The sequence below is a fragment of the Callorhinus ursinus genome, unplaced genomic scaffold (assembly GCF_003265705.2).
Source record: "Callorhinus ursinus isolate GAN/ISIS: 27379988/994484 unplaced genomic scaffold, GSC_fseal_2.0 scaffold8, whole genome shotgun sequence".
Lineage (NCBI taxonomy): Eukaryota > Metazoa > Chordata > Mammalia > Carnivora > Otariidae > Callorhinus > Callorhinus ursinus.
The window spans coordinates 48408223-48425065 of record NW_027397070.1 but is presented as its reverse complement, the minus strand read 5'-3'; the positions used below and the strand labels follow the sequence as shown (position 1 = coordinate 48425065).

The 16843-nt window shown below is 42.6% G+C and overlaps 1 protein-coding gene across 7 annotated transcripts in view; it reads left to right on the top strand.

Annotated features, from left to right (window-relative positions):
• Positions 1–15643, top strand: part of ANGEL1 (angel homolog 1) — a 33598-nt gene extending 17955 nt beyond the window's left edge. For all 7 annotated transcript variants that reach the window (XM_073895624.1, XM_073895623.1, XM_073895622.1 and 4 more), the window contains 3 exons: positions 11136–11205; positions 11717–11880; positions 12643–15643. In XM_073895624.1, the coding sequence (XP_073751725.1) occupies positions 11136–11205; positions 11717–11880; positions 12643–12803 (395 nt within the window). In that variant the 3' untranslated portion in view covers positions 12804–15643. The remainder of the gene's footprint in view (positions 1–11135; positions 11206–11716; positions 11881–12642) is intronic.
• Positions 15644–16843: the final 1200 nt, after the last annotated feature.

Below are 16843 nucleotides of genomic sequence, written 5' to 3'. Positions count from 1 at the left end.
CAGGAATCAAGAGACTTGGGTTCCAATCATGTCTGAGACCTTGGATGAGCCATGTAACCTTTTTAGGCTTAAGTTGCTAATAACCAATGTGTGTACAGCATATAGGGAAGATGCACATGACAGGGTTTGAAAATCAGAAGGTGACAGTAGTCCTGCTTGTGATAAAAAGTTACTTCTACTGAGAACTACCAGATCAAACATGGTGGAGCACACTTGACATTCTCCCCTTCTTGTCTCTGAAACCATTCCAAAGCAACAAGGAGAATGGGAAAAAGCAATGCAAACTCCATCTTTGAGAAAACTAGGAGATCTGAATGTATCTGAAACCATGAATCACAACATAAGTAGAATGGCTGCAGGAAGCACTGGAGATCGTGCATGGGTGCTGGAGGAAGTGTGGAAGGACTTCTCTGGGGACTATGTAGATCTCAACAAAGAACCAGCACAGTGCACTTCTCCAAGGTGAGGAGTGTACCTCAAGGCACAAAATTAAAATCCTTTATTTCATCAGCAAGAATAGAATGCACAGGTAGTGATAGGAGATTGTCTGAACCTGTTTTGGTCTTAATAGGCACTGGAGAAAAGCCTGATCAAGGAATCAAGCCCTATTTGCATTAAGCAATCTGTTTGAGGGGCAGGAAGAGCAATGAGATACTCACAGAGCTGCATATTGCTTTTGGCTGGGGAGAAGTAAAGATTAAAAGGACTCATATACAACCCTGTGTCATCAGGAATAGTCCTGTTACTTGGTATGCATACCCAGTTCTTCCCTTAGAGAAGCTTTACAGATAGCTGGTACAGAAAAACCTCAACTAATTCAAAGCCAGAAGGAACCAGCATGCAAACTGTGCTAGAATACTGCAAGAAAGAAAGAAGAAGGAACAGGAAAAATAAAAGGCAGATAAAGAATGCTTACCTCAAAGATAAAAATTGTTGTCATGAAGCATATGAAAGGTTATGATTATTTTCCCATGAATAAAAAAGTGAAGCAATTGCCTTTAGGAAATAAGAGTCCAAAAATAACTGCCTTTATAAAACAAGTTCAGGCACATTGCAAGACATCAGAAGATGAAATGAAAGCTGCAGAGCCAGGAAAGAATAAAAAATTTAAAAATCACATAAAATGAAGACAAAACTGGGTGCAGCATGAGAAGGAATAGGAATAGATACTGCTGAAAACAGGCCAAGAGACAGAGGCTATGAAAGCAAAATAAAAAGGAAGTAAAAGGATAAAAGGGATTAGAGAGAAATGGCAGTAGTGGAAGATGAGGAGACTGTCCACATACACATAATTGGGGTTCGCAGAGAAGAAAACCAATGTAATGGCACCAATGAAATAGGTAAAGGTATGATCCAAGGAAGATTTTCCCCAAATTAAAAGATTTGAGTCTTCAAATTGAGAGAATGTACCATGTTTTCAGTAAAAAAATGACATAGGAGAATCAACAATAAGACATCTTACTGAAGTTACTAGAAGCCAGAGACAAAAGAATCCTTTGGGCAGTTGAGCCAAAAAGATTGGGCTGCTCTTAAGAGTGAAAATAACCAGGTTGGCTTCAGACTTCTTAACGTTATCATTACACTCTAGAAGACAGGAGAACAAGGCTTCGAGGAAAGAAGGTATGATTCAAGAATTTAATACTCAACCAAAAGCTTTTCTTGACCAAACTGCTAGAACAACCTAAAACGACCAAGCAGTGACTGGAAAAACTATATTAGAAGGACTGGTGATCAGTGATGAATTTATTTTTTCTTGTAGGAATTTAATTTGAATTCACATTTTGCACCAAGTAATGAACATTTCAGTGGCTCTCTTTGTTTTTTTATTTAATTGCAAAACTAAATCTATTATATAGCTGTAGCAATTGCAATAATGATAATGATGGCCCCCATGCATGAAGCAGCTAGCATGTTCCAGGAACTGAGATGACTGCTGGTATTAAGTGGGCTCAGGCAGGGAAGCGGTGGCCCAATGTTTTATAATTACAAAATCCTAAAGTTAAAACAGTAGCAGGACCCCACATTTCATGTTAAGAATATATTATTAAAAACCAAAACAAAACAGTATTGTACTTGAAACATAAAACAAGCATTTCAATTCAATAACAAAATTAAACCTTTAAAACACATACTGATGATCACTTTGTAAGTAGAATCATTATGTAGGGGGGAAATATCCAATTCACTAACTGTAAAATAATAGCAGTATTTTCAAAATTGAGATTAAATTTGAGTAAACACACCCATCCACCATAAGTGTAGTTACCATCTATCACCATACAAAGTTATTACAATATTGACTGTTCCCTAACGTTGTACTTTTCATTCCTATGATTTACTTACTTTATAACTGGAATTTTGTACCTCTTAATCTCCTTCACCTATTTTGCCTCCCCCTCACCCTCTCCCCTCTGTCAACCACTGCTTTGTTCTCTGTGTTTATGAGTCTGTTTCTATTTTGTTCTTTGTTTTGGTTTTTAGATTCCACATGCAAGTGAAATCCTAATTTATTTGTCTTTCTCTAAGTTATTTCACTCATAATGCCCTCTAGGTCCACCCATGTTGTCACATACGGCAAGATTTCATTCTTTCTTAGGGCTGAATAATATTCTGGGTGTGTGTGTGTGTGTGTGTACACTATATGTTCTTTATCCATTCATCTGTTGATGGACACTTGGGCTGCTTCCATATCTTGGCTATCATAAATGAGGCTGCAGTAAACATAGGGGTGCATGTATCTTTTTGAATTAGTGTTTTTGTTTTCTTTGGGTAAATACCCAGAAGTGGAGTTACTAGGTCATATGGCATTTCTATTTTTAATTTTTTGAGGACCTTCCATACTATTTTCCATAGTGACCAGTTTATATTCCCACCATGAGCAGAAAGACTTAAGTGCAATAAGGAAATCATAATATGTGCTCTTTTTTCTAGAAGATGTGTTTAGATATGCTAACAAAGAATATTTCCAGTCTAATAGTAGAGTCATGCAACCCACCAGTGCACATCAGAACTTGCTGACTTGACTGTGACACTGGTTTTACTAGGCAGCATGTGAGTTGCAGTGCTAGGTAGTGGTGGTCTAACCTTCCCACTGGCTGACACTGCAATGCACCAGAGAATTCTGCATTGCCCAAGTTGTGCAATAAAAACATTGTGATTCTCACTGTCCCCAGCTCCCTTTGTTGGGGAATAATTCATGAGAAGAGAATTTAAATTTTAAGTCCCCATCTTGTAAACATTTTCAATTACTAATGATTTCTTCCTTCCAGTATGGTCTTAAAGACACTGAAAGGGGGTTACTGATTTTCTTTCTCATGACCACTTGCCTGTTTCCATTGAACTCTGGACCCTCAGGTCTTTTAACAAATAACAACAAACCATATGCCCAATACAGTACATCATAGAAAAAGCAATGGCTAATAGATGATTTTTGTAACCACTATTTACAAACTGACCAGATGGCCGCAGACCGAAAGCGTCTGATCAGTTTTCTAACCAGGAAAGTTCTGAGTCCAGCTTCTCCACTGGCCCATGCCTGGACACAGCTTAGCCTCTTCCCAAGTACTTGCAGAAGAACTTACTTGTTAGACTGCTCCCAGTGCTGACTGGGTCAGGAAGATGCTGCAGCTCCGGTAGAGGCAGCTGTGGCCCATGTGCTCATCTGGCCTGGCGGGGCATGCAGAGGCCTCTAGTCCCGTGTGACTGCCAGAACAGTGCAGTCTGTACCCAGTGCTGCGTGGACAGAACCTGCTGTTGAGGGAAACCGTTTGTAGTATCCTGCTGCTCACTGAGAGTTTTCGGGTGTATTGTGATGGTAAAAGATACAACTCAAAATGAAGATATTATTAGCATTATAAATATTTAAGCTCCAAATAACATTACATCAACAATCATAAAGTGAAAGTGCAGGCTTAACAAGGAACAGTAGCCAGAAAATAACTAATGGTAAAGGGTTTTAATTTATCTGTCTTAGCCCACAATAGGTCAAGTAGAAAAAAGATAACCAAGAATATGGAAGATTCCAGTAACATGTTGTATATGGTAAATCTGATTGATGCATATCAAACTCTGAATATTGAAGGCAGAGCAAAGACATCTTTTTAAGTATTCGTAGGAAATTCTTAAGAATTAGACCACCAAAAAAAACCAAGACCTCAGTAAATCTCAAGCATAGAAGTTATACAGTCTTTCTCTGATCACACATGCAGTAAAAATAGAAATGAGAAACAAAAAAGAAAACATTATCATCTGGATATTTAGAAAATTTCAAACTTTTGAGTCAAAGGTGAAATTTAAGCTAAAATTGCAGAGTATCTAGAAAATAATAATAATGAAAGTACCATATATTTGTGGGATATAGCTAAAACTGTTCAGTGAAAAGTTCATAGAATTATACAGAATATTTAGAGGCACAGAATTACATTTGTAGATAAGATAAAAGTAACTAAATTACACGTTCAACTTAAGTTAGAAAAAAAGAACAAATAAGCTGAAAGAAAACAAAAGATACAAATGGGAATAATTTAGAAAACAGAAAAATAGGAGTTTGTTGTTTGGGCAAAAAAACAGCTGTCAATTAGGTAGGCCCATTAGCCAACCCATTTCAAAGGGCAGGGAAGGAACAAGTGAAAGTATCCAGATGCAGAATAATTAATAGGATCATAAGGGGGTTCTTGGCCCAGCTAAGTGCAAAAGAAATCAAAAACTTAGATGGCATATATTAATTTTAGAAAATGTATTTTAGTAAAGTTGGTTACAGAGGAGAGAGAGAATCTAAGTAGGGAAGAAATACATAAAGTTCTCAGCGGTGTAGTCCCACAAAAACACCAGGCTCAGATTGATTGGAGAATGTAATCAAACCTTTAAAGAACTTGTAATTCCATTACTATTTAAGTTATTACAGTGCACAGAGGAAGAAAGCTGGTTATTTTTATGCAGCAAGTATTTTGACACCGATACCTGACAACAATTATACAGAAAAAACTGTCGATGCTAAAATTCTCCACTTATGAATACTGATGCAAAAAAATTTAAATAGAAGATCAGGAAATAATCTAGCAGCACATTGAAAGAGCAGTATGCCATGACCAAATGGAGTGTATCAGAAATACAAAGGTTGTTTGATAAATCTATTAATATAACTTAACATACTAATATATATAAAATCTATTAAAATATATGAAGTGCATCCTGTAGATGTCCAAGAGACTGTTAAAATTCAACATCTATTCTAGATTTCTTTTTAAAAGACCCCCCTTAAATTAAGGAAAAACTAGATATAGGCATACCTTGTTTTATTGTGCTTCACTTTATTGTGCTTTGCAGACATTGTATTTTTTACAAATTGAAGGTTTGTGGCAACCTTATTACATTGACCAAGTCTATTAGCACAATTTTTCCGATACCATTTGTTCACTTTGTATCTGTCACATTTTGGTTTTTCTTGCAACATTTCAAACTTTTTCATTATTATTTTATTTGTTATGGTGATCAGTGATCTTTGATATTATTATTGGAATTGTTTTGGAGGGTCATGAACCATACCCATATAAGATGGCAAACTTAATTGGTAAATATTTTGTGTGTTCTGACTGCTCTACCGACCAGCCATTCCCCTGTCTTTCTCTCTCCCTCTCCTTAGGCCTCCCTGTTCCCTGAGACAAAACAGTATTGAAGTTAGGCCAATTAGTAACCCTACAATGGCCTCTTAAGTGCTCAAGTGAAAGGAAGAGTTGCATGTCTTCCACTAAATCAAAAGCTAGAAATGATTAAGCTTAGTGAGGAAGGCATGTTGAAAGCCAAAAGCTAGGGCTCTTGCTCCAAACAGTAAGACAAGCTGTGAATGCGAAGGAAGAGTTCTTGAAGGAAATGAAAAGTGCTACTCCAGTGATCACCTGAATGATAAGAAAGCAACAGCCTTACTGCTGATGTGGAGAAACTTTTAGTGGTCTGGATGGAAGATCAGCCTAGCACAACATTTCCTTAAGCCAAAGCCTAGTCCAGAGCAAGGCCCTAATTCTCTTTAATTCTACGAAGGCTGAGAAGTGAGGGAAGTGCAGGAGAAAAGTCTGAAGCCAGCAGGGGTTGGTTCATAGTGTTTAAGGCAAGAAGCCATCTCCATAACATAAAAGTACAAGGTGAAGCAGCAAGTTATCCAGAAGATCCAGCTAAAATAATTAATGAAGGTGGCTACACTTACTGGATTTTCAAAGTAGACAAAACAGCCTTCTATTAGTAGAAGATGCCATCTGGGACTTTCATAGCTAGAGAGAAGTCAGTGCCTGGCTTCAAAGTTTCAAAGGATAGGCTGACTCTCTTGTTAGGGGTTAACACAGCTGGTGACTTCGAGTTGAAGCCAGTGCTCATTTACATTCCAAAAATCCTAGGGCCATAAGAATTATGCTAAATCTGTGCTGCCTCTGCTCTCTAAATGGAACAGCAAAGCCTGGATGAGAGCACATCTGTTTGCAACATGATGTACTAAATATTTTAAGCCCACTGTTGAAACTTACTGCCCAGACAAAAAGATTCCTTTCAAAATATTATCGTTCATTGACAGTGCACTTGGGCACCCAAGACTCTGATGGACATGTACAAAATTAACGTTTTCATGCCTGTTAACATAGTATTCATTGTGAAGGCCAGGGATCAAGGAATGATTTTGACTTTCAAGTTTTATTATTGAAGAAATACATTTTGTAAAGGCTATAGCTCCCACAGATAGTGGTTCCTCTGATGGATCTGGGCAGAGTAAATTGAAACCTTTTAGAAAGGATTTCTTGTTCTAGATGCTGCTAAGAACATTTGTGACTCCTGAGAAGAGGTCAAAATACCAACATTAATTAACAAGAGTTTGGAAGAAGTTGATTCCAGCCCTCAGGGATGACTATGAGGGGTTCAAGACGTCAGTGGAGGATGTAACTGCAGATGTGGTGGAAACAGGAAGAGAACTGGAATGAGCAGTGGAGCCTGGAGATGGGACTGAATTGCTGCAACGCAGGATAAAACTTTAATTTATGAGGAGTTGCTTCTTTTTCTTTTAAGATTTTATTTATTTATTAGGGAGAGAGAGCATGAGCGAGGTGGGGGGGAGGGGGAGGGGGGAGAGGGACAAGCCAACTCCCCACTAAGCAGAGATTCCCAGGACCTTGAGATCATGACCTGAGCTGAAACCAAGAGGAGCCCCCAAAGGATTTAGAATATTACATAAACTTAGTCAATAAGGCAGTGTCAGGGTGTGAGAGGATTGACGCCAATGTTGAAAGAAGTTCTCTGGACAAAATGCTGTCAAACAGCATTGCATGCTACAGAGAAATCGTTAATAACCACCACCCTCATTAGTCAGCAGCCATCCACATTGAGGCAAGACCCTCCGCCAGCAAAAAGATTATGACTTGCTGAAAGTTCGGGTGATGGTTAGCATTTTTTAGTAATAGAGTATTTTTAAATTAAGGTATGTACATTTTTTTTAGATACAATGCTATTACACAATTAAAAGACTACAGTATGATATAAACGTAACTTTTATATGCACTGGGAAACCAAAAAAAATTCAGTTGACTGGCTTTATTGGGATATTTACTTTATTGCCATGGTCTGGAATTGAACCCACGTTGTCTTTGAGGTTTGCCCTTAATCCCTTACACCATTAAAATGATCTTGGTCGGTCAGAGTGCCTGGTGGCAACAATGTGCAGGAGAGGTGAGGAGTAGGAGTTGGGGGGTGGAGCCGCTGCAGGCCTGCAAATTAAAAACCAAAACCAAACCACACTTCTCTCAGCTCCACATATTAGCATCTGGCTTAAAGAAGACGCTGTAGTAGCATTCCTGTCAAAGTCAGGAATAAGACAAGGATGACCACTGTCATTATTCAGCCATATTCAAAGATGCCAGCCAACAGATTTAGAAACAGAAATGTGGGTCAGAAAACAGAAGTAACACAATGGAGGGGAGGGGTTAATTACTTGCTCAGGTTGTTAGATAACTGGTGATCCAATCAACTAACAACTATTACAAGCATTAAGATAATTCTGGAAACTGGCTGGCACGATATGAATATACAGAAATACATAGTATTCATATATAAAAATGAGGATATATTTGTTAAAATAATGAAGAAAAGACCCTATTTATAATACCAACAAAAAAAAATCAACAGGTAAAATGTAAAGTATATAAAGGAATCTTCCATTTAATCTGAATTATTAAATTTGTTGGCAGGAAGTTGTCCATAACATTCCTTTACCCTTTTTTTAAAAAAACAGCTTTATTGTGATGAAGTTCATATACCATAAAATCTACCAACTTAAAGTGTGTAAGCCAGTGGCTTTTATTCTATTCAGAATTGTGTATACATCACCACAATCTAACAGTAGAACATTTTCATCTTTCCCAAAAGGAACCCTGTATCTATTAGCAGTCATTGTCCATTCACCCCTCCCCTTGTGAAACATTAATTGAACATGGCCATACAGGTTTCTGGACACTCAGTTCTATTATGAGTCTTCACTATATGTCTATATGTTCACTATATGTCTATCCTTATGCTAGTACCACAGTGTCTTCATTATTTCAGCTTTGTATAAGTTTGAGATAGAGAAGTATACATTCTATAACTTTGTGGGGTTTCAAGATTATTTTGTTTATTCTGAGTCCCTTTTATTTCTATATGAATTTTAGGATCAGCATGTCAATTTCTGCAAAGAAACTAGTTGGGATTTTGATAGGGATCTAGACATCTATAGATCAGTTTGGGAGGTATTACCATTTTAATAATACTATCTTATGATCAGTGAACATGAATGTCTTTCCATTTATTTAGATCTTTAATTTCTTTCCATGTTTTGTTTCCAGTGTGTAAGTCTTACACTTTTGTGAAATTCATTACTGTTTTATTCATTTTGATGATAATTGTAAATGGAAATGTTTTCTTGATTTCATTTTTGGATTTTTACTGCTAGTGTATAAAAATGCAATTTTTGTATATTCTTATATGTTGCAGTCTTGAGAACTCATTTATTCTAATAGTTTTTTAGTGGATTTCTTAGGATTTCTGTATAAAAGGTCATGTCATCTTGCAAACAGAAATAGCATTACTTCTTCCATTCTAATCTGGATGCCTTTTATTTCTTCTTCTTCCATAATTGCCCTGGCTAGGCCTCTCTAAAGTTGAGTGGTGAGGGTGGACATCCTTGTTTTCCTGATCTTAGGGGTAGAGCTTTTAAGTGTGTTGTGCGTTAAGTATGATGTGAGCCCTGGGGTTTTTGTGGATTCCCTTTATCCTGTTGGAGAAGTTCTCTTCTGTGTCTAGTTTTTTATGCTGCTTCCCCCCCCCCCGCCCGGTAAAGCAGTGTTGAATTTTGTCAAATGGTTTTTCTATGTGTGTTCAGATGATCATGTGGTTTTTATCCTTCAGTATTCTATTAATATAATATATTACATTAATTGATTTTCAGATGTTAAGCCAACCTTACATTCCTAGGGTAAATTGTACTTGGTCATAGTATATAATCATTTTTATATTTTGCTGGATTTGGTTTGCTAATATATTGTTCTTTTGGTGTTCTGAGACTTAATATTCAACATGGAGAAGAGGGGGGGTTAAACTCAATTTAATTCTGACACCATCTACCCAGAGATAGCACCAGATTCCACAGATGAAATAAAGGCTCAGTCCTGTAAGACTTCCCCCACTTCCCAACTTCAGACACCAGTCACAAGCCCAGCCTGTGCTTCCAACAATCCCCTCCTTGGACTTCAGATACCAGTCATAAGTCCAGGTTGTTAACTGTACTTTCCGACCAACTGGCTGTTACAAATCAGAGGTTCCCATGACCCTCTCCTTCCTTGGGTTTAATTAATTTGCTGTAATGGCTCACAAAACTCAGGGAAACATTTTACTCACCAGATTACCCATTTATTATAAAAGGATAGAACTCAGGAACAAGCCATATGGAAGAGACGCATAGGGCAAGGTATTTGGGGAGCTTCCATGTCCTCTCTAGGCATGCTGTTCTCCCCAAATCTCCACCTATTAACCCTATTCACAGTTGTTTATATTATTCTCATAATTTTTAAATTTCTATAGGGTTGGTAGTGGTGGCCCTTCTCTCATTCTTAGTATTAGTAACTTGAGTCTTTTTTTTTCTTGGTCAGTCTAGCTAAGGGTTTGTCAATTTTGTTGATCCTTGTTACCCTGTTGTCATAGTCAGTTTGGGCTATTATAACAAAATGCCACAGCCTAGATGGTTTATAAACCACAGAAATTTATTTCTCACAGTTCTGGGGCTGGAAGTCTAAGCTTGGGGTGCCAGAATGATCCAGTTCTGGTGAGGGCCGTCTTTTGGGTTGCTGAGTGCTAACTTCTGTGTCCTCATGTGGCAGAGGGTGAGGGAGCTCTCTGGGATCCAAACCTTTTATAAGGGCATTAATCCAGTACACAAGGGCTCCACCCTTGTGTACCTAATTACCTCCCAAAGGCCCACCTCCAAATACCATTTCACTGGAGGGTGGGATTTCAACATACTTGGGGGAGACACAAACATTCAGTCCATAATAAGGTCACTGGAAATGTGTATTTTTTCTTCATGTATGTGTATGTACTTATTTATGTGTATTTAAGAATGTATACATACATGTTACATAGTGTGCATACATATGTATATGCATACATACACATATACACACAGCAAATGGTATGTGATAGAAAATCTCTGAAGGAGTATAACAGAGATTTGGTCACATCGGTTGCCTCTGGAGAGGGAAATTGAGTGGCAGGAGCCCCAGGGCGGGAGGGAGACTTTTCACTGATATTTTTCTCTACATTTTGATTTTTGTACTGTGTGACTCTATTACCTAAAGAATAAATTTAAATAAATTTATTTATAAAGAATAAATTTAAATAGATTATTTGAAAAGGTGCTGAGCCAAGGAAGAAATGGCTGCATTCAAGGTCTCTGTCTGCCTTCCTCCAACGTTGATCTGTTGTTTTCTTCATCCCATCACCTCTTCTCTTCCCCTTTCCCCTTTTGGAGCAATCTGGTCAAGGGTCTGAGAGGGATTCCAGGGTGCAAAGTTCTGACCCTGCTTCACTGTCTGCTGGGAATAATAAAACCTTTTCTCTCTGGTCTTCTACAGAGCGGCCTGCTGGCTGGGCCCAGTCTGTCCTTGAGGAAGACACTTTGGAGCCTGAGCCTGTCTTCCCCAGGTGATCTTCCTTCCAGTTCCCTGCAGCTTGCTTTCCAGCCCCCATCTGGGTGAAGGAGAGAGAGTCTCATTGGCTTTCCTGAGGCACTTTTTGCTGAGGTCTCTCTTCTCCTAATATGTGCTAAGCTTTTGGAAGGGCTGGTGTGCAGAGGCCAGAGGTGACCCACCTAGGCTCTTGCAGATGAAGAGCCCATGCACTTTTCCTCAGGGAGTAAGGCTTCACAGAAGAACTTGCTGACCCCTGGACAGGGTACATTAGGTATACTTTACCAGGTAATGAGAGGAGAGTGGGGTGGGGGTGGGGTGAGGAAGGTCAGGGGGACTGCATATAAATGTGTCTATTTCTAGGCTAATTTTAGCTAAGACCATCTGCCTCTTACTAGCGTGGGAAGGAATCTGCTGAAATAGAGTTATTTGGGATTGTCCCTTAAAAACTATAAAACCCATAGAGGAAGTGACTTTGAGAAAAGTTCAGTGTTTGTTGACTGACCTCTTCCCCTTCATCCCTGCAGGACTGTAGGCACCATCCAGCACTGCCTTCACCTGACCTCAGTATATACTCATTTCCTGCCCCAGCATGGCCGCCCAGAGGTCACCACAATGCCCTTGGGTCTTGGAATGACAGTGGATTACATCTTCTTCTCAGCTGAGTCCTGCGAGAATGGGAACAGAACTGGTAAGCCTGAAGGATCCTGAGTTCGTAGAAGCCACCCTCAGAAGTACTTGGGAACAGCTGATGATAGGGCAGGCATTTGGTCACATGGCTTGGGCTGCTGGCAAAAGAGCAGACTCGCAAAAGAGCAAATTTCATACCTTCCTGGCACTGGTCATCCTCATCATAATCCCCTTAGGCCACTTGCCTGCCTTCTTTTTTTATCTTTGCAGCATTAGAGAGAGGTGGGCAGAACCAGCCCTACCTCTATTTAAGAGGTAAAAATAGAGCACCAGGAGGCAAGTGGATTTTGAACATGGCAGCCATTTAGCGAGGGACTTGGTTAGGTTAGAGACCCTATTTCTTGTTTCTTCACCCTCTACCGGCAGTCACAGTGTGGCAGCCTACCAGCTGCATGCCTGTTTTATTTAAAGCATGTCTTTTAAAATGTTTGAATTGATTTCCCTATGTTTAAAAAATCAGATTTTATGTAGAAAATCTGGATTTCCAGCTTTTCTCAGAAAATCCGAAGTCGTTGTAGATGCTGGGCCTGGGCACACATTCTCCGGTTGCCACAGTCTCCCTGAAAACACCCTGCTTCATTCACTGATATATCACAGAGTATCTGAGAAAGGGAGGCCTCAGCCAGAGGCAGCAGGGGGAGGTGAGGGAGGGCGGGGGAGCCAAGGGGATGCAGCCTCCATAAAGCATAGCTCCCACAGGCCCCAGCCACCCCGTGTAGTGGCCGTGGCTACTTTCCCTACTGGCTTCTGTTTTGTGCCACAGATCGCAGGCTGTATCAAGATGGGACTCTCAAGCTTCTGGGCCGTCTCTCCCTCCTCTCTGAAGAGATCCTCTGGGCTGCCAATGGCTTACCCAACCCCTTCTGCTCTTCAGACCACCTCTGCCTGCTGGCCAGCTTTGGGATGGAAGTCACCGCCCCATGATGGGGCTCCAAGAGGAAGAGAGCTTCTCTTCCAGAAGAGCTCACTGGATCAGAGACTGTGGAAATACCCCATGCTTCTGGAAACTTAGATCCAAGAAACTTACGTCCCCTCTTCTCCTCTCCCCTTCCCCGTTTCCCTTTTCCCATGGTTAGATTTTCTCCAGGCCTGTCCATGTTCTCTGCCTGTGGTCCCTGCCCCGCCCCAACCTCTTCCTAATCCTGTGCCACATACTCAGTGGCCCTGGGAGAGGCCGAAGCGGGGGGGGGGGTTTCCCCTTTCCTTCCATGTATCCAGTGCTCCCCCTTAATTTTTAATTACCAGGGTTGTGGGAGCTATTGATCTCACTGGTTATTTGCTTTCAGGCCGTTTCTTGATGGTATCTTCTAACCCAATCTTCTTTCTGCTTTCATGACCTCTGGGCCCAGCCGTCTTGCCAGGCACACACATGTGAGGTGTGTAGCATGCATGTGTCCTCTTGGGGTGGGACTGCTCTGTACGGCCATGCCTGCCTCTGACCAGCCCACTTTCCACACTGGGGCTGTCGCCCTCCTGACAGGTTGAGGGCATGACCTGGTAGCTGTGTGCTGCCACGCAGCAGCAGGGGCATGGGCCCTTCTCCCCTTTTATCCCCTGTGTCTCATGAGGCGTTCATCATGCCACCCAGGGCATATACTCATCTGGCTGCTGGGAATGAACGGGCCTCATAGCCTGGGACAGCAGATTCCGGGCTGCACTGCCTGCCGCAGCAGCCTCTGAGCCTGCGACCCAGAGCTCCCACAGCCCTGGCATGCTTTCTCTAGGGCTCGTCCCTTTCCTCAGGCTGCTGTGAGAGAGGTGCCAGGGTGAGCCCATGTGGGGTCAGTGGACTGGAATAAGAGTTTGAGGTTTAAAGGACTAGAAAGAACCTTCAGGAAACTTCTTGTCTTACTGGACTCCCTGCAGAACTGGGGCAAGGGTGGGAGTCCTGGCAGCGGTAAGAGCAGGCAGGCTGTGCGGCCACTTCAGCTAGGACCCAAGACCTCAGGGACTTGTTCTCTTTCCTCTGCACACCTCCGAAGCTATCTTCTGTTCCTTTCCTCCCACGACTTTTTACCTCGCTGCTTCCCCCATTCCTGTCCATTTTCTCCTAAAAAAGCCTGATACTTAGGTGGGGGCCAAACCCTCTCTGCAGAAGGTGGCCTTGGGCAAGACCTGTCCAAGAACTCGAGGGGGCAGTGCTTTAGGATTTGTTCTGGCCAGCAAGGCCTCAGCTGCTCATTGCCAGTGCTTTTCTTCCTAGCACAGGGCTACCCTGGCCCATTCGGGGGGCCCCTTGCCCACGTGTATCACCTGCATGCCTTAATCTTTCATAGTTGGGGTGCAGCCTGGGTGTTCCTGGGCCGGCAGCTCCTCATACCTCCCTCAACTCAGAACAGCTGCTGGTCTTTGCAGATTAGCCTTGCTGCTGCCCCGCTCAGCCTCCGGAATGGGACTGAAGGGAATGGCAGAGAGGCTAGAATTAGGGACAGTTAGCAGGAGGTTCTCTCCCCCTTGTTTTGAAAGCCAAAGACCCCGCCTGAATTCTGCTGCTGTGTTCATGGTTATAAGCTTTCCACGCCCAGGTACTGGGGAATTTATCTGTGCGTGTGTATTTTTGAACATTGTCTCCTGGGCACTAGGCGTGTGCCTGTCTGAGCCCCAGGCCCACCTGTCCGCACCCTACCCATCGTTCATTGTGTTTCTCTCTCCCCGGGCACCTGCTGAGATGGTCTCAAGTCAGTGCCCTATTGGTTTTCAGGACTAGGGCCCATCACTGTTCTCTTCTGCCAGGAAATGCAGTTTAAAATGGCTCAAGATGGCAGAGGGCAGGAGTTTTATAGATGATCATTTCCTTGTTTTCTTATTTGTTTCTGTTTTGGAAATGAAATGGGGGTTTTAAGTGGTAATTTAAGCTCTCTTTTCCAAATAAAGGTTTACCATTCCCCCCCGCCCCACTACTGTTGATCATTTTGTTAGGATCCTGAAAGGCATGGGGGAGAGAAGGCCTGGAGATTTGAGGTGGGCGAGAGGAAGAGACCGATCCTGGGCTGGGCTCTCAGGTCCTAAAGCTTGACCTGAGAAAGGTATATTGGCCCTGTGATAATTGGCACATATCCCTGCGGCTCTGAGGCCTGCGAGGAACAGGGCCTGAAGAAGCCTCCTCGCTTGCCTTTTGTTGAGGTCCAGCTCTCTTCTCCCTCCTCACCAAGCTAGAGGACGGCTCCTTCAGCTGCTTTCATTCCCATTCCGTCGGCTGCCCCCATACCTTCCCCTGGTCCACATGCATTTCAGGAGAGTCTGAATGGAATGTGGGGTGAGAAGCATTTTCTTGGTCAAAGCCATGGCAGCTGCGTGAGGCATGATGTGCGCGTGGCAGTTGCCTCTTGCTCAGTGCCTATTTCTGATAATCTCTTTTGCATGCTGGAGTCAGAGCTGGACTGTGGGCCATCTGTTGCTGGAAGGTTTCCCTTCTGGGCCTCATTCTGCTGGTACTTTCGTCTTCCTCCAGTCTCCTTCTGCAGCAGGTCCATGAAACCCACATGCCCCTGGGAAGCCCTGAAACTAGGTGTGGCTTCCTGCCTTACCTGAGTAGAATCCCAGACCCCATACCTCTGAATCTGAGAATCTGAATTACTTAAAGTTACCTGGTGCTTCTGTTGAACCACCTGGGTTGGGATTCAGCCGAAAGAAAACAGCCAGAGATAAGGAACACCGCTTGGTCATGTTGGCCTGGTCATTTGGTGACTGTGGGTAAGTTCATTCCTTGTTGTTTTATATCTTGGTGAAATAGGAATTAAAGTAAAAATCTTTTCCACCTGTGAGGAATTTTCAGATCTGAAATTATGTCGTTTGGGCTTTGGCAAGCAAGGGATGCTAAGACTTGCAGAGTATCATTGGTAGGCATTGAGGGTGGGTAGTTCTCCCCAGCCTGGCTGCATGGTTTGCCCATGGGTGAGGCATTATTTTGCAGCTCTAAGCTTTGAGGTGTGTCCCCAGAGACCCCTTCCTGGCCTGGAGGGTTTCCTGAGTCACGTGACATTGGCACAGACTTTTGCTAAGTTGAAACAGTACTTCCACTATCAGTTGACAACACTAGCTCGTGGCAGTGCAGGTGTTCATATATTACCTCTATTTACATCTGAGGAAACACAATTCCCAAAGAGGTAAATTGAGAATCTCCTTTGCTTTATTCCTGGACACTCCACCCTCCTCAGAACATAGCCTTTCCTGGAGTAGGAGAGACAGGTTCTCTTGTAAGGCAGACCCATGGGGGGTGGGCCTGGGAGAAAGGAAGTGACCGACCAGCCTGCTGCTGGCTTTTGTCTTTCAACTTTGTTTTGTTTTTTTCCCTAGTTCCTGCCCTGGTGTAGCAACTAACCGGAGGGTTGTTGTTTGATTGGTTATGTAATGCACAGCGTGGCCTCTCTTCTCCCAGGAGTTGGAGGGAGCCCCCTCTTCTAGTTTCCACCTGAGGAGATGGAGGACCTGCGGCCTGACACTTCCAGCCTCATCCTGGTGCGCCTCCCCGCTCCTGAGCAAATGCACAAAGCAAAACTGTTCTAGGCAAGATGAGAGCCTGATAGGGTCAGCTCTCACCCCAGTTAGGAGAATGAGAACGGAATGTGTTTCCAAGGCGACTCTGCCTTCGGCCCCGTCCCTCCTCAAGTCCTCTGCTGCTGAAGCCTCACACAGCTGTGGAGAGAAGACTGGAGTCTCTACACTTAAATTCTGGGAGGTTTCATCTTTTCCACGACCAAGCGCTTTCTTGTTGGGGGTTGGAGGAAATGCATATCCCCAGAGAGCCGTCCCTCCAGCTGACCTGAGGTGGCCCATCTCCACCACCTGCCAAGCCTCGGCAGCCGGTCCCCTCACCCCCTTGGCAAACACTAAGGGTTACCAGGCAGTCCACATCAGGACCAGTTGTTTTGGTCTTTGCTATGACCACTTTTTCTTGTCACCACCACCTTCCAGAGTGATGGTCAAGAGGTCAGATCCTGGCAGATGGGGGTGACAGGGCTTTC